This window comes from Fibroporia radiculosa (genome assembly GCF_000313525.1).
Source record: "Fibroporia radiculosa TFFH 294 genomic supercontigs, scaffold6738, whole genome shotgun sequence".
In the NCBI taxonomy this organism is placed as follows: Eukaryota; Fungi; Basidiomycota; class Agaricomycetes; order Polyporales; family Fibroporiaceae; genus Fibroporia; species Fibroporia radiculosa.
Window position 1 is genome coordinate 73,306 of NW_012133442.1, and position 15,174 is coordinate 88,479.

Below are 15,174 nucleotides of genomic sequence, written 5' to 3' on the forward strand. Positions count from 1 at the left end.
AGTCCTCCTCTTGCCCAAAGCTCTATGTTTCTGCTCGTTTGGTCTCACAGATTATTGTAGACCGCGCGCTATATTTGGTTCAAGCTACGCAGCGCTTATATTCAACGATTCTTGACTTGCGGTACTTGTGGAATCATGGTCGCCAGCAAGAAGCGCGTTTTGGACGATGCGCCGGGTAACCCAAGATCTAAAAAGACAAGGACGGAGAGCACGGACAAGAAAGGGAAGAGTAAGGCAGACGTCTCTCTTCCAGCTATTCCAGAAGAGGTTGATTTCCCTCGCGGCGGTGGAACGAGTTTTACCCCACTGGAGGTGAAGGCTATTCGTGCCGAAGCCGTCAAAGAAGCTGATAAGGAGCTATTTGAAGTCAGTGTAGTTCAACTCTATGCACAGTTTGTCCATTGAATCCAAATCGACTGACAGGACAAACCCACGAAGCGAAAGAGGCGTAAATCGGATATCGACAAGGCAGAGCACAGGGCATCGAAGGATGAGAAAAGCGAGAAAATCCGTGTGGAACACCTCAATTATAAAGTGCGCAGCTTATATGCTTGATTTCTAGCAGTTGTGCGCTCTAACTTCTTTGCAGCGAGTGACTGTAGGGATGAAGATTCTTGGCCAAGTAGTGTCGGTGGAGTCGCTTGCCCTAATCATATCTCTACCAAACCAGCTCTTTGCGCATGTTCCCATCACCGAGATATCAACGCAGCTGACAGCACTGCTGGAGGAAATGGGAGAAGTCGATGATGCCTCCTCGTCAGACGAAGAAGAAGGATCTGGTACCGGTGCCTCATCTAGCATTCCAGAGCTGTTCCAGATGTTTCGCCCAGGGTCTTATGTACGGGCCATTGTTTCTGCTATTCATCTTCCAGGAGCTACAGATACCACACCATTAGGGCGTATTCGTGACGAAGCTCACAAAGCTAGTCGGAGGATCGAACTCAGCCTGGTTCCCGAGAAAGTGAATGCAGGAGTATCAAAAGCCGACCTTCGAGCTGGTTTTGTATGTTCGACCTATTCCGATTCCTTCTATCTCTTACTCATATTCTATTTTGGATAGACCATGTCGGCAGCTGTGAAGAGCAAAGAAGATCATGGGTATATTCTTGACCTTGGTGTCTCTGATATCAATGGCTTCCTGTCGTTTAAAGATGCCAAGCAAGGGCCGTTTGAAAATCCAGAGAGGATACGCGTGGGCCATCTGCTTGATATATCCATATCCAAGACGACTGCAAATGGCAGAACATGTACATGCTCGGTAAACGCATCGTCGTTAATGACTGCTTCGGTGTGCACATCTCCACCTGCAGTTTTTTAGGTACCTGAATCGATTAATCCTAGCTTTCAGAAGTCACGAATGCCTCGTCAATACTACCTGGGACGCAAGTACAGTCCCTTGTGACAGCGGTACTCCCAGATGGTCTAAATTTACAAATCATGGGCTACTTCGGTGGTACGATCGACCAGTTTCACCTGCTGCCAGGGCATCCCGAACGGAATTACAAAATGGGACAGAAGCTTAAAGCACGCGTTCTTTATGCTATCACTGCAACACCACCCAAATTTGCTTTGTCTTTGGCCAGCCATGTTCTCAAACTAGTGCCAAAGGACACTGCGGGAATGGATGATGGTCTAAATCACAACCTCGATGAGATATATCCGACTGGCTCTATCCTGGACGCAGTGAAGGTAATAAGGGTAGAATCGGAGCGCGGACTTGTTGTAGAAGTCGCCTCTGGTGTTGAAGGCTTTGTCCACGTACGATAGTCTCGCACACTCTCATCCTTGTCGCAGTAATCAAACATGTGTTATAGATCTCGCATACATCAGATGAGCACGTTCCAACGTTGTCATCTTCTTCCGGCCCCTGGAAAGTGGGCACAGTTCACAGGGCACGTGTTACTGGGCATTTTCACTTCGACGGGCTCTTGCAGCTCTCGCTTCGCCCGTCAGTTCTAGAGCAGAAATTCCTGCAGGTCGGGGAAGTTCAGGTTGGCGAAGTCCTCAAGGGAGCAGTAAAGAGGTTGACCGATTCCGCCATGTTCGTTTCCATCTCGGGATCTGTAGACGGGGTCATCTGGCCAAATCACTACGCAGATATCCAGCTGAAACAACCACAAAGGCGATTTAAACCAGGTGGAAGCATAAAGTGTCGTGTAAGCGTCACTTCATTTTCAATTTTGCCCAGGGCACAGCTTATTTTTGAACTTCCGATTTAGGTCTTAGTAGTTGATACGCAACGTCAACGGATTGTTCTGACAGCCAAAAAGACCTTGCTCGAATCAGCTTTACCGATCATATCGAAGTTTGAGGACGCCCGAGTTGGCCTTGTTACGCATGCAGTCGTTTTCAGGGCATCGGATAAAAGTTTGCAGGTCGAGTTCTACAATAATGTTAAAGCTGTGGTACCTGCAGGGGAAGCCAGGTCGGCTACATTGCGTATGCGAAGTGAATTCCACTGACCACGAACTTAGTGAAACTGCGGTAGGCCTTTCAACGGCATTTCCGATAGGCAAACCGGTGCAAGTGAGGATCATGTCCATCGATCCTGAAACATCTCGTATTGTGGCTAGTATAAGACAGACTGCTCCTAATTATTTGGCATCCATTGAAAACATTGCCAGCATCGGCATCGGAGACACCGTCGAAGGTGATATTACGGAAGTGCAGAACGAGAAAGCTATCGTAACTCTTCGACCAAGTCAAGTTCGTACTGTAATCTCACTTAACAACCTTGCGAATCGGCGCGGAGTCTCTGTCGCACAACTTCGTGCGTCGTTGCAGGTCGGCGAGAAACTGCAAGACCTCGTCGTTGTTTCACGTAATCCAGAGAGGGGATTCGTACGGATAGCCACAAAACCCAAGGAGAAGATAACGTTGGCACAGAAGATACCTTTAGATCTAGCCACGATACAGATAGGCCAAATTGTCCAGGGTCGCGTCCTTCATCATGGTCGTCGTGGTGCGCTTGTCAAGCTCACAAACACAGTGTCTGGTACATTACATCCAACTGACGTCGACGACGACTTCGAATCCGGCAAGGCATTCCCACCAGCCGACTACATTCTGAAAGCAGTGGTCATCGCCGTCGACAAAGATAGGAGGCAGCTCACACTATCTACTCGGCCATCGCGTCTTCAACCCAGACGAGATGAGCCTGTCATCGATCCTGAAATAGCGAGTATCGGCGATCTGAAGGAAGGCGAAACAATTCGAGGGTTCATCAAGCAAGTTGCGGAACACGGGATCTTCGTTACCTTGGGTCGTGAAATTGACGCACGAGTTCAGATAAAAGAGCTTTTTGATGAGGTGAGCTAAGGCAGCTTGAAATGAGGCTTTGCCTATCCATGACCTGGTTGTCCGGTAGTATGTCAAGGATTGGAAGAGTCGTTTTGTCGCACATCAGCTCGTTAGAGGCCGGATTCTGAGGTAATACCCGCATTTCATATCATTCGGATCATATTCAAGCATTTGGTAGAGTCGATATCGCTAAGAAGCAAGTCGAAATGACATTCCGCTCTGGGGACCTCAAAACGAACTCCCTCACACTTGCTGATCTCTCTGAAGGGCAGAAAGTGGATGGCTGCATCAAGAGAACGGAGGAGTATGGTTTGTTTATCCAGATTGAAGGCTCAAAGCTCACTGGACTCTGTCATAAATCCGAAGTAACGACTATTGAAATCTCGCAAGGTTGCGTGCTAAATATGATTTATAGCTTTCCGATAATAAGGATGCCAATGTGACATTAGCTCTACGCAGTTTCCGTGAAGGCGATCAAGTGAAGGCTATAATTCTGTCAATCGACGAAGAAAAACGACGCATTTCCCTTGGTCTCAAACCCTCCTATTTTGTAGACGATGACTTTCAGTCGAATAATGATGTCGATGATGAAAACGAGGAATCAAGTGAGGAAGACAATCTCCTTGGTATTGTGGAGGGTTCACAAGGCGACGACGACTCGAGATCTCACCAGGACAACCAGGACGACATGGATGCAGATGTTATCGATGATTCTATGAATATCGACATGAGTATTCAGCTCGATGCAGATCAATCTCCCAGCGACGATCGGACAGACAAAGAACTTCATATCAGCGTGCCCTCCTTGAACCTCCAACAAGGATTTCAATGGTCAGTGGCGTCGAATGTTGAGGTCGATGACGACATGCAGCCATCTTCTGAAGACGAAGACGTAGAGGATAGTCAGCAGAAGCGCAAACGCAAGCGAAAGGAGATTGAGCAAGACCTAACTGCCGACATGCATACCAAGGTTCCTGAGTCCAACACAGATTTCGAGAGGGTCCTTCTTGGATCGCCAAATTCGTCATATCTCTGGATACAATACATGTCCTTCCAATTGCAGATCTCTGAAGTGGATAAGGCTCGAGAGATTGCGAAGCGCGCGCTGCGTACCATCAACTTCCGTGAAGAGCAAGAAAAGATGAATATCTGGATTGCGTTGCTGAACTTGGAAAATACTTATGGGACGGAAGAAACGCTAGAGACCACGTTCAGGGATGCCGCCCGACACAATGACTCAGAGACGATTCATCTACGTCTTGCTTCCATCCTTGACCAGAGCGGGAAGACCGATGTGAGTCATTAGCTGTTCTTCTATATTGGATGCTTCTAACCTATCGACAGAGAGCAGAAGAGCAATACCAACGCACTTGTAAGAAATTTGGCCAGAGTTCAGATGTGTGGACATTGTGTGGGGAGCATTATCTAAGGCATGGGAAGCTTGAAGAGGCCAGAAAACTGCTTCCTCGAAGTTTACAAAGTTTGGAAAAGCACGATCGTACGTCCGCCAGTGGTGTTGAGTAGACAGTTATCTGTTGACAGGTTTTCAGATCTCAAGACGATATCTAAGTTTGCGCAATTGGAATACAAACTAGGTGATCCGGAGAGAGGAAAAACTCTATTCGAGGGTATAGTCGATTCTCACTCGAAACGCTGGGACATGTGGTCTATTTACATAGACATGGAAGCCGGACAAGGTGATATGATGAGCCTCAGGTCAATCATAGTCGTGACAGTGAATATCAATCCTGTTCTCATTCTATCATCTGCACAGAAATATATTCGACCGAGTTCTGGCCATCAAAATGACTAGTCATAAAGCGAAGTACGTGTCACTGCTGCTGCTTTCATACATCCATCTCATATCTGCTCCTAAGATCATTTTTCAAGAAATGGCTGGAGTTGGAACGTCGGATGGGCGATGAAGAAGGTGCCAGCGCTGTTAAAGCGAAAGCCGTTGAATGGACACAGCGTGCTAGCGCGTCCTCCTAGTTCAATTAGTACAGCAGGATTCATACGCGAAGCCCTACTCTAATATTTTATGACAAAATATACCGCGCAGGAGAGCAAGCGATTGAGTAACTTAGAGTGATATATGCGAAAACAAAAAGCGACAAATGAATGATCTGGGTATATGCAATAAATACCTAAAGAACGTCATGAACGTGATCTCGCCCTTTCGTGCCCCGTCGAGTTAGAATCATACTCCATCAGGGGTCGTCGATTGCTCATGGAACTTGCCAACTGCCGCTGCCAGTCATCCAGCTGTGTAGACAAATGTTCGAATGCCATGGCATTCTCAGAGCTAGACGTGCTCGCGCGACGTTCTGAGATCCCAGATATTGGCCGGCCATGTCCAAAGGGTGGTTGGTCGACTTCCAAGAGCAAGTCAATTTTATGTGACAACTGCTCGTTTTCGCGCTTGAGAGTGGTGTTTTCGTTGCTGAGCTGTTCCAGCAATGTCTCGTCGTGACCACCGCGGGCAATGACGAGGGAATTTTGCAGGCGTTCGACATCTTGTTCAAGTTCCTCGATGCGGGAAAGGCGCTCGTCAGATTCGCGCTGCGACGCAATAACATTGTCTCTCATATTCTCGAGTTCGTGCTCCAGTGTGTCTATACGCAACCGGAGGTCGCGATTGTCACTGTTCAGTCGTTGAACTTGGCGCTGGGCGTCTTGCAGCTGATTACGCAGCAGCTCGTGGCCATCGTCCGAAGAGGGCGTGTTACGGCCATTCACACGAGCCCGAGAACCGTTTTCCACTGATCCTAGTTCAGCTTGCAGGCTGTGATTTAGCGCCTTCTGCTTGGTCAGATCGTCTTTCATTCTGCGCATCATCTTTTCCGTGCCTCTGTTCGCGCAGTCAGAATCGAGATATGTATAAATATATGACGTTATGCATGTGCTCACTTCAGGTAATGAACAGTAAGCCGATAGTCGTCTTCCAGTTGCTGCAAACGGGCCTTATAACTAGCTTCGGATTCCTCAAGCTTCCGCTCGGCCTCTAATGCACGTGCTTCTGCTGCAGCGTCCACGCCGTTGCGCCGTGTTGGACTCTGAGAGAGACGTAGCTGATCCAACTGAGTAGACAACGTGTCCACCTGCGCCTCCGCATCTTCCTTCTGCTGCAGAGCGGCTTGCAGATCACGCTCAGTAATCTCGTGCAGCCGGATCTGGTCGGCAAGTCTGTTCTCTAGTTCCACTAGCCGGGATGGTGAAACGCCGCCAGCTCTGGAAGGAAGATCTTCTCCCTCTGCCACAATACCAATGTCCGCCAGATGCGTCCGCAATGTCTCCAGTCGCATAGTGGCAGATGCGGCCTCCCTGAGTTGGGCCTCGAGTTGAGACTCCTTCGCAATGAGTTCTTTGCGCAATTTGCCGCTATCAACCAACGTGCTCGATAGTTGCATTCGCAGACCCGCGACCTGAGTGCGTAGAGACAATGTCTCCGACTCTGCATCTCTTGCCTTCTGATGCTCTTGCACAACTTCGTTCTGAGCTTCATCAGCGCGGCGAGTCGCAGCTTGGAGCATGTCACGCAACGAAGTAATCTCTCGCTCCAGTGCCTCAACCTTTTCAGCGTGTCCTTGCGTGAAACGATCTTCGTCGCTCTTGAGGTCTCGATGAGAATCGAGGAGCTCGCCTAGGCTGCCAGTGGTAAGCGCCCTGAAGGCATCTGCTTCTTCACGAGACTTTGCCCATGAATTCTCTACATCCAAGATCCGGAGGCGGGTATTCTCGACTTCGGTCGTACGCGCTTCCAACTCGCCCCGCAAGTCTGCAAGGTCAGCTTCGAGCTGTGCTACCTGCTCTCGGGCGCGAATGTACTGGGTGTCAACTTCTTCTGCACGGGTGGAGGCTGTCTGCAACGCAGCGCGCGCTTGCTCAAGCGCACGAATATGCTGCTCATGCGACGTTGTCAGCTGTTCCACCTGAGCTCGTGCGTTCATGTGGTCCGCTTCCCGCTGCTCCGCGAGAGACCTGTGAGCGAGTAGTTTGTCCGCCTGGTCCCTAGCAAGAATTTCCATAGAGGTGTGCCTCTCTTGCAGGGCCTGGAAAGCCTTCGAGTCTCGGTCATGCGATTGAGATAACGCGTCTAGCCGCTTGGAAGTGTCTTCAGCTCGAGCCTCAGCCTGATCCACGAGCATCGTCTGCAGAGCAAGAGATTCTGCAAGTTCTTTGACCTTGCGGTCTTTCTCCCCTCGTTCAGATGCAGCTGTAGACAGCTGCCGCTCCAGTTCTGCTACACGCTCTCGATCAAGTTTGGCGACTTCTGCATCGGAAGATGCCTCCAACGCGGCCAGTTTCGCCCGATAGAATGCAGCCTCCTGTACTGCGCTTGATCGCAACCGCTCCGCTTCAAGAATACGCTCTGATGCCACTCGTGCATGCTCGACAATGTTGGTCTATATCAAATGGTCAATTCGAAATGCGCACAGAGAACTCCTGAAACGCACTTGAATCTTGGCTTTCAATTGCTTGAAATTAATGACCATCTCGGTGACTTTCTGTCCATCAATATCGTCATCTTCCGCCCGAGCAGAGAGTTCAGCCTCTGATTCCGCATATACAAATCCAGAGCGCGATGCTTTCGAAAGCGCCGCCTTCATCCATACCTCCCGCTTCTTCATCTCCTCAAGCTCCACTTCCTTGTCCTTGAGGTCCCTAATTAAATCGGCAGTAAGATTTCCAGTTGACCCAGGTTTGGGATAAGCATGTCCATTGGGTAGCGGAGAACCAGATTTTGGGCCGTAGAAAGCATCTAAAGGAGGCTTGCCACGATCGATATTGGGCGAAGGACTTCGTGCAGAAAGGCCGTTACGACCCATAGCTACACTCGCCATACTGAGCGGTTCCTGGACCTCTGCTTGCAACGCAGGTGAGGTAGCACGACTGGCGCTATGTACCGGGCTCTTCGCCCTCCCGGGATCAGGGGACAACGCGCGCTCCCGGGAATCAGAAGAAGGTGCCTCAGGACTACTTTCCCCACCATCAAAGCCGTCGTCATCTCGACCCGAGCGTGCTAGAACCTTACCCTTCGAGCCAGTGGATACGGTTTGCTGAATGGCACCATTTGGTGTCCTTGATCTCATGCTAGATGGAGACATCGCGCGCCGGGCTTCATCGACATCGGAACCCTGTTGTTCAGGCGACATTGGTCGCATACCGTTGATTATAGGTCCGAGATTGGACGCAGGAAGTGCCGAAGTCTGCGTCACGCTAATAGAAGATTTCCTGCCCGTCGCTGGGGCACCTGTAGGAGGTGCCTTATTTGAATCCGGATATTTGATATGTTCTAGGGCAGAAAGAAATGTCAGTGCATACCATACAGGTGGAAAATTCGTCATACTCGTATCCAAGACATGTATCATGGTTGGGTCTTCCGGTTTTGTGGGATTGCCCAATGACTCTCCACCCAGGCCACCAAGCACGAACACTCGTGAGCCCATAGACGCCATTGCATGACCTGACCGCGGACTCGGGGCAGGCCCCATCTTCTGGAACATATACCACCTCTGGTCTGCAAAATGAAAACATCAGCAAAGGTTGTTGCATATCCATGGAAAGATACCTACTGGAGATCTTGAAAGCGCAAAGATCTCCCAAGTCCTTGCCATCCACTCCACGTCCACCGTATACATACATCACGTCATCAACCAAGGAGGCAGCGTGACCCTCGCGGGGAGAAGGAATGTAGCCGATGCATGTCAATTCTGACCAGACGTTGGTTGTCGTATCGAACACCCATGTGTCATTATAATGATACTGGCAATCCGTACCACCGAATCTGCAATACAGCCTTAGACCACACATCAAACAAAGGGAGGTTCAAACCCACAGGATTAGTTTATTCTCGTGTGTTACGCACACATGGCCTGTACGTTGGGCCGGCCGTGGCGAGCCCTCGGCAGGCTCAACGAGTTCCCATGTTGCTTTCGTTCGCACTGAGTGACAGGTCGATAAAATAAAAAGACACGAAAAGGGATTTGAACTTACGGGAATTGAGGTCGAAGACCCATAGATCATTCAAAAACTCCCCATCAACTTGGCCACCAAACATATAGAACTTCGATCCAACCATAGTGACAGCATGGCCATATCGTCCAGCAGGTGTCGGTCCATATACTGCTACACGTGTCCACTCTCGAGATACTACACCGATAGAGTGAGGACAAATGAGACATGGGAGCTATAGCGCCCAAGACGTACCAAGGTTGAGGAGATACAGTCCATCATCTTGCTTATCTCCGGGCTTCGCCTTAGTATTGGCCTTCGTATCGCCACCCCAGACGATGAGAACACTTCCAACAAGAGCGCTAGCATGGCCCACGCGGGGAGACGGGACCTCACCGGCTGTCTGCAATAGTGTTGCCGACAAATCTCTAGTTGACAACAAGTAAAGATCATTACGAACTGTCTCCCGGACGAGACCGCCGAAGAGAAAGAGCTCTCCAGTAGGGGTTGCAGTCGCGGGTAGTGCGTGACCATACCGGGGGAATGGTGATGGCGATGGTGCGGTCGGTTGCTGGACGCCCGGCTTCGGGATCGTCACGGGTGGTGGGAGCGTTAGCCGGCGTTGTGACCATGGATAAGCAGGTCGCTGTTGCTGAGACTGCTGCTGCGGTTGGAGCTGTTGAGCTTGAGATTGAAGCTGAGAGGAATTTGGCTGGGCAGACTGCGGACTCGCATTGCTGGCGTCGGGGCCGCCGGCGCTGACGCTGCCGTTGCGAATGGGGCGGTGGGCCTGAGAAGAGACGCCGTTCTGTCCCATGCTTGGACTTCCGCGGCCACTGAGGGCGCTGCGGCGAGAGTGCTCAGTCATGGTGATGTGACGTGAGGGTAGAAATGAAAGCCACGAAGCGTGCTGTGCTAGTGCTACTAGGGAGGGGAGGTCAAGGCGAGACTCTCACCTCTCATAGCTGGCCTCCTTTGATAGCTGCTTGGCTGGGGGTGGTTGTGGTTGCGACTGGAGTTGGGCAAGAGCGGCACTTGGGGACTGCACGGTGTTGGCAGCGGTGGGCGGGGCATGCTTCTTCCTGGAGAAGAAGGACATTCTTCTGGATCTGGAGCTTAGGAGAGACTGTATGACTGTACGATGCGCAGAGCGCAGTGGAGGGAGGAGGGGGAGGTGACAATGATGAGGGCCGGAGCAAGGAGAGCCCAGCAGGCCCGCCTGTAAATGAGCAGAGTGGATAGAGTCGACGCTGCAGACAGATCCTCCCTTTCCTCGCGACGCGCGCCTGTCTCGCAACCGCCTCGCGCTGATGCCGCTTTGCCTCTGTTTGGCCTCGTGCCTGTCCTCTTTCGCAGCATATATAAATTATTTCTCTTCTCCCTCGTCGACTACCCCTGCTGAGGGGCTCACCGTCCTTCAGCGTCTCCCATGTTACCCGCTACTGGGTCGTAAATATAATTTTACAATGACAAGCCATACCCCCCAGTCGGACTGATGGAACCAAGCCCAAACGTGCGAGATGTTGACATCCATGTCTCTGTCTGTCTGCCTCCGCCAAGCTCGCAATGTTATTCCACTCACGCGTTCATGGTTACGGAGGGCACTGTCTGTAATCATCAAAATATCATGCTGTGTTATATGAACGCAGGTTGTTCAGTATGTTCAGGACCATCTCATTTGAATGCATTGCATTCATTTGTCACGTTCAAACCCGACTGGGGTGATCGCCGTCGCACCTTGATCGCCGACATCCATTGCTAGTTTGTCGGGAAGTGCGTATGCTCTCATTCATTCGTGAACCTGATCCATTTTCGCATACTTAGGGACAGTCCTCCTCTGCTTCATCCTGATCGTAACAAACTTTTGCATACCTAGGGACAGTCCTGCTCTGCTTCACCCTGATCGTAACAAACGCTTAATGGCGAGATGCACTCGCAGGGCGGTGTGTAGCAGACGACAATGATGTGATAGAACAGAAGAACATGCCATGCCCATGATAAATCCAAGGCTGGGTCACGCGGGTACGCAACTCGATTTGTGGGGGCGCAAGGTTCAAGAAGCCATCAGAGACGTTGATGAGATTTGACCTCCCGGTCATTTAACACTGCTCTTACAATACCCTAGGTACTTCAGAAGGCCCTAGCAAAGCTTGTCATTGCCGAATAGCCTGTGATTGTCTATGTACATGCAAATATCAACATTATCCGTACTCATTGACTGCCCTTGCGTGGTATGATACGGCTAGTCAGTCATGCACGTCACAGGACTGATATTCTCATAGTCATGATGGTATCTTTGTTGGAAATGGTCTCGTCTCCAGATTGGAAACCATGACACCGGACGGTGTCGAGAAAATACAAACGCAGTGACAAGATGACTGTAAACGCTCGACCTGATATGGAGTTACCCTAAGATGTATGTACAAATTATGCACAAATTTCCCGAGGCCGATATCGACCGTCGACCGCCACTAGTAAATGATAATCCATTGTCATTTGTTTCAATTACTGACTACACGGAAACAATCTACTTCTTTAGAGCGTCGGATATTTGATACATGCTACAACAAAAAGACACGTAAGTGTATATATCATCTACCCAGAGACACCAACTAAACATAGTCGTGTCTAGGACGTGGGCGATATCTGAACGATCGCGGTCTGCGGGCTTACCTGACGTCAATTGGCCCAAGTCACTAAACACGTACACTTTGGTCCGCCGACGCCATTGCGTGCTCGGCGCGGGTCCCATCACGGAACACGCACCACCGTTTACTCAGGAGGCCGTCGCATTATAAGGAAAACCGGATATCCGCATGCACACATACCGGTGGCGTTGGATGCGCGGAAGATTGCCCAGCGTGACTGTCCGTGCACTCCTCATCCGCCAACCACGTTGTCGACCAAGCATGCCGAATGTTCTGCACGAGGGGTAGTGATAAAGTGATACAATCCAGTTCTGACCAGGTTTTCGTAGTAGTGTTGAATGCCCACGTATCGTTGCGGAAACACTTCTCGTGGGCACCGCCAGATCTGTCATGGAAGTTGACTGTTCATCCCGTTAAGATGCGGACACCTGGCGCGCCGCAATAACATTTGATCATTGTATGTGACACATACGTGATCCGCGCGTTGTGCAGGTTTTGGCGAACCCTCGGAAGGGTCAGTATGGATTTGCGCGCGCTGGATGAATGAATGATCAAGAAGTAGCAGTTCTTGACGTAGCACTGACCTACGGTTGTAAAGATCAAAGGCTCAAATGTCGTTAAAAATAACACCATTAGCCCATCCCGCAAAATACATAGAATGCTGATCCAATCATAGCGGCAGTGTGTCCATGACGGCCGGACGATGTGAGCCCGTGTGCCACTATTCGCGTCCACTTCTAGGAGCCTGCAGTAACTACGGATCATGCACATGGTCAGTATGGGTCCGATCAGAGTTGGTGATACATACCGAGATCGAGCAGGTATGAATATCATTCAACTCGGTACCTATTCCGATGAGGACACTACTAACCAATCCACTCGCAGACCTTTCGCGGGGAAGTGAGACAGCACCAGCCGTCTCCAAGAGTCGTTGCATCCCTATATCGACAGGATGTTCATATCGTTCTAGGTCACCTCGTAGACAAGACCGCTGATTTCAAGGAGTTCATCCGCGCCATTAGCAGCCGAAGGGATTGCACACTACTAGGCTATGCCTGAGCAATGGTGATGACGATGGCGATGGTATAGTCAAATTTGGGACAGCACGCAAAGCCAAAACTTTGGGGGGGGGGAGTTAGAAGCCCGAGCGTTCGCTTACACCATGAAAATGTGACCCTGCCCTGTCCCTAATATTGTAGTGCTCGAGCTCCTGATGGTGATGACATGCTGCCCTCCGCTATCAAAGGAGAGTCAGTTCTGGAGTCAATTTTCAAGATCCCTTATTAGGTAGAAAGGGGACGCACCCAATTTTTTTCAAGCATCTTGGCAGATCTCGTTGATAAACTTCGTGGATTGGGGCGAAGCAGTTGCACGACACAGTTCTCAGAAGAAGGGAAAATGAGGGGATAGAGTGGTATAAAGCATGCCCGCAACAAATCACAGTTGTGACGAATGCGTACAGCTAACACTACGTACTTCTGTCAACCATGACAGAGCTTTGAATGATGGATCATGTAAGAATTAGATACACTGACCATTACCCAATCGCAAAGGGAGTTGGGCACAATCGAACAAAGATGTTCGAGTTTCTTGATTAACAGGCGCCATCACAGAGTCGCTGAGACTCGAGAGGCGGGCCGTTGTCTGTATCTGCATCCAGACTGCCCAGGACTTCAGGGAGTTTCTGTGAATGCGCCATTTCCGACGGGTACCCCAGGGGAGCCTGGATCTCAGGGGAATTCGACCTCCGAGGTCTAGCGCAAACCCTATAAGGTCCAAATGATCTATCAAGACTGGAGTGACAAAAGTGGTATCAACATCATGAGCATGCGTCCCAGACTGACAGTCCGTACGGCGGCTGTGAGCACAACTGTGAGTGATGACATCTATGAAGTTGAAGCTGTGTAGGCGTTATTGATTCAGACGACGAATCAATTATCCACGTGTGGACAAATAAGAGCTATCAAGACACTGTGCACCACAATCACAAGACAAACAACGAAAGGGGCGGATGATGGGGCGAGATTAAACACCACCTTGCATTTGTTGAGGAAAGAAATCAATAAAAGTGCTTGATCTTCTGAGAGAGGTTGAGTGTTGGGGTTGAGTATTTTTCAGAGGTCACAATTGATGTCCTCATAGGGAATTAGTATATAAAGAGGGGTGATGTAACAGTCGGACCGCTGAGGCATAGGTTACGACCCGGTATATTGTATATTACTGGCGGCGAAACGTGGCAAATCTGGCGAACGTAAGATGGAAATGTGCGCACAAGACTTTGATATGCTCAAAGTAGTCGCACTAGACTGGGATCCCTACGTTCAGCCGGTTATTCATTCCAAGTTATGATGTCGCCCTGGTCCTCCGATTCATGGTCGCGCTTGCGATGAATCATCAAGCGGTCTCGAGTTGGAAAGAGCCTGTTGCAGTTCTCGAAGGCGCATATAAATATGGGTGTTCTGGGGAGAGTCAGAGGCTGCGCACCATTCAGGCAGAACATACGCTCACTCCGTGGGGTTAGTTACTCGAGCGAGACCCGACTGTAGCTGCTGAGGAGTGGTAGACACTGCGCAAGGGTCAGCTGGGAAGTGGAACAGCAATGGACAGACTGGGGGTACCATCCTGGAGGGCAGGAGCCGAGGGAAGGACGGAGGGGAGGGAGAGATGTTGGTGGCTCATGGGGGAAGGAGAAACGCGACGCGGAGGATGTCACGTGTGATGCGTCGGGACTGGAGCGAGAGGCGTGACGGCGAATAGGACAGACTCGACGGCGAGAGCGACTTGGAGGACGATGAACGGCCACGGCGAAGACGTCGACCTGCACTCCCGCCGCCGCCCCGACATGCGGCCTCCGCGCCCCCGCCCTCGGCCTCCCTCCGCCACCCGAACAAGTTTGCCGTCGGCTACCTCCCGCGCTGCAGTCTCCTCCCGACACTCCCTCTCCACCACCGCGCCGTCCCAGATGCAGAAAGACGACAAGCCCCACCCTGTCCTGCGCTGGCTCGCCGGGAAACAGCCCCGTGCGCAGCCCCGTGCGTCCTCCTCAGGCTCTCTCCCTGGCTCCCCCGTCTCTTCCCGCTCGACGACACCCGACCGGTCGCCTGTGACGTCCGCACCCAGCACACCCTCCTCCGCCGCATCCGCCCTAGCAGACGCCCTCCACGACGACCCCCGCCTCTCTCCTTCCCATCGCCACTCTTCCCGCCTCTCTCCCAGCTCCCCCCTCGTACACCTCCCCACTCGCCCCGAGGCCGCACGCTTGCCTCAACAC

At 51.0% G+C, this 15,174-nt stretch overlaps 3 protein-coding genes across 3 annotated transcripts; 1 reads left to right on the forward strand and 2 right to left on the reverse strand.

Annotated features, from left to right (window-relative positions):
* Positions 1-135: 135 nt before the first annotated feature.
* FIBRA_06375 (uncharacterized protein) lies at positions 136-5,292 on the forward strand (the record flags this gene model as incomplete). Its single annotated transcript, XM_012328102.1, has 15 exons — positions 136-366; positions 424-534; positions 590-1,003; positions 1,061-1,288; positions 1,342-1,758; positions 1,815-2,156; positions 2,220-2,425; positions 2,475-3,309; positions 3,368-3,429; positions 3,479-3,665; positions 3,716-4,594; positions 4,645-4,798; positions 4,851-5,016; positions 5,075-5,125; positions 5,178-5,292. 15 exons carry the CDS (start codon positions 136-138, stop codon positions 5,290-5,292), a joined length of 4,398 nt encoding a protein of 1,465 aa, XP_012183492.1.
* A 165-nt stretch (positions 5,293-5,457) lies between these two features.
* Positions 5,458-10,354, reverse strand: FIBRA_06376 (uncharacterized protein; the record flags this gene model as incomplete). The annotated part of the gene is made up of 9 exons (XM_012328103.1): positions 5,458-6,151; positions 6,211-7,706; positions 7,758-8,596; positions 8,651-8,821; positions 8,877-9,088; positions 9,140-9,245; positions 9,298-9,453; positions 9,511-10,100; positions 10,212-10,354. 9 exons carry the CDS (start codon positions 10,352-10,354, stop codon positions 5,458-5,460), a joined length of 4,407 nt encoding a protein of 1,468 aa, XP_012183493.1.
* A 4,053-nt stretch (positions 10,355-14,407) lies between these two features.
* Positions 14,408-14,582, reverse strand: FIBRA_06377 (uncharacterized protein; the record flags this gene model as incomplete). Its single annotated transcript, XM_012328104.1, has 2 exons — positions 14,408-14,469; positions 14,522-14,582. 2 exons carry the CDS (start codon positions 14,580-14,582, stop codon positions 14,408-14,410), a joined length of 123 nt encoding a protein of 40 aa, XP_012183494.1.
* Between the last annotated feature and the right edge of the window lie 592 nt (positions 14,583-15,174).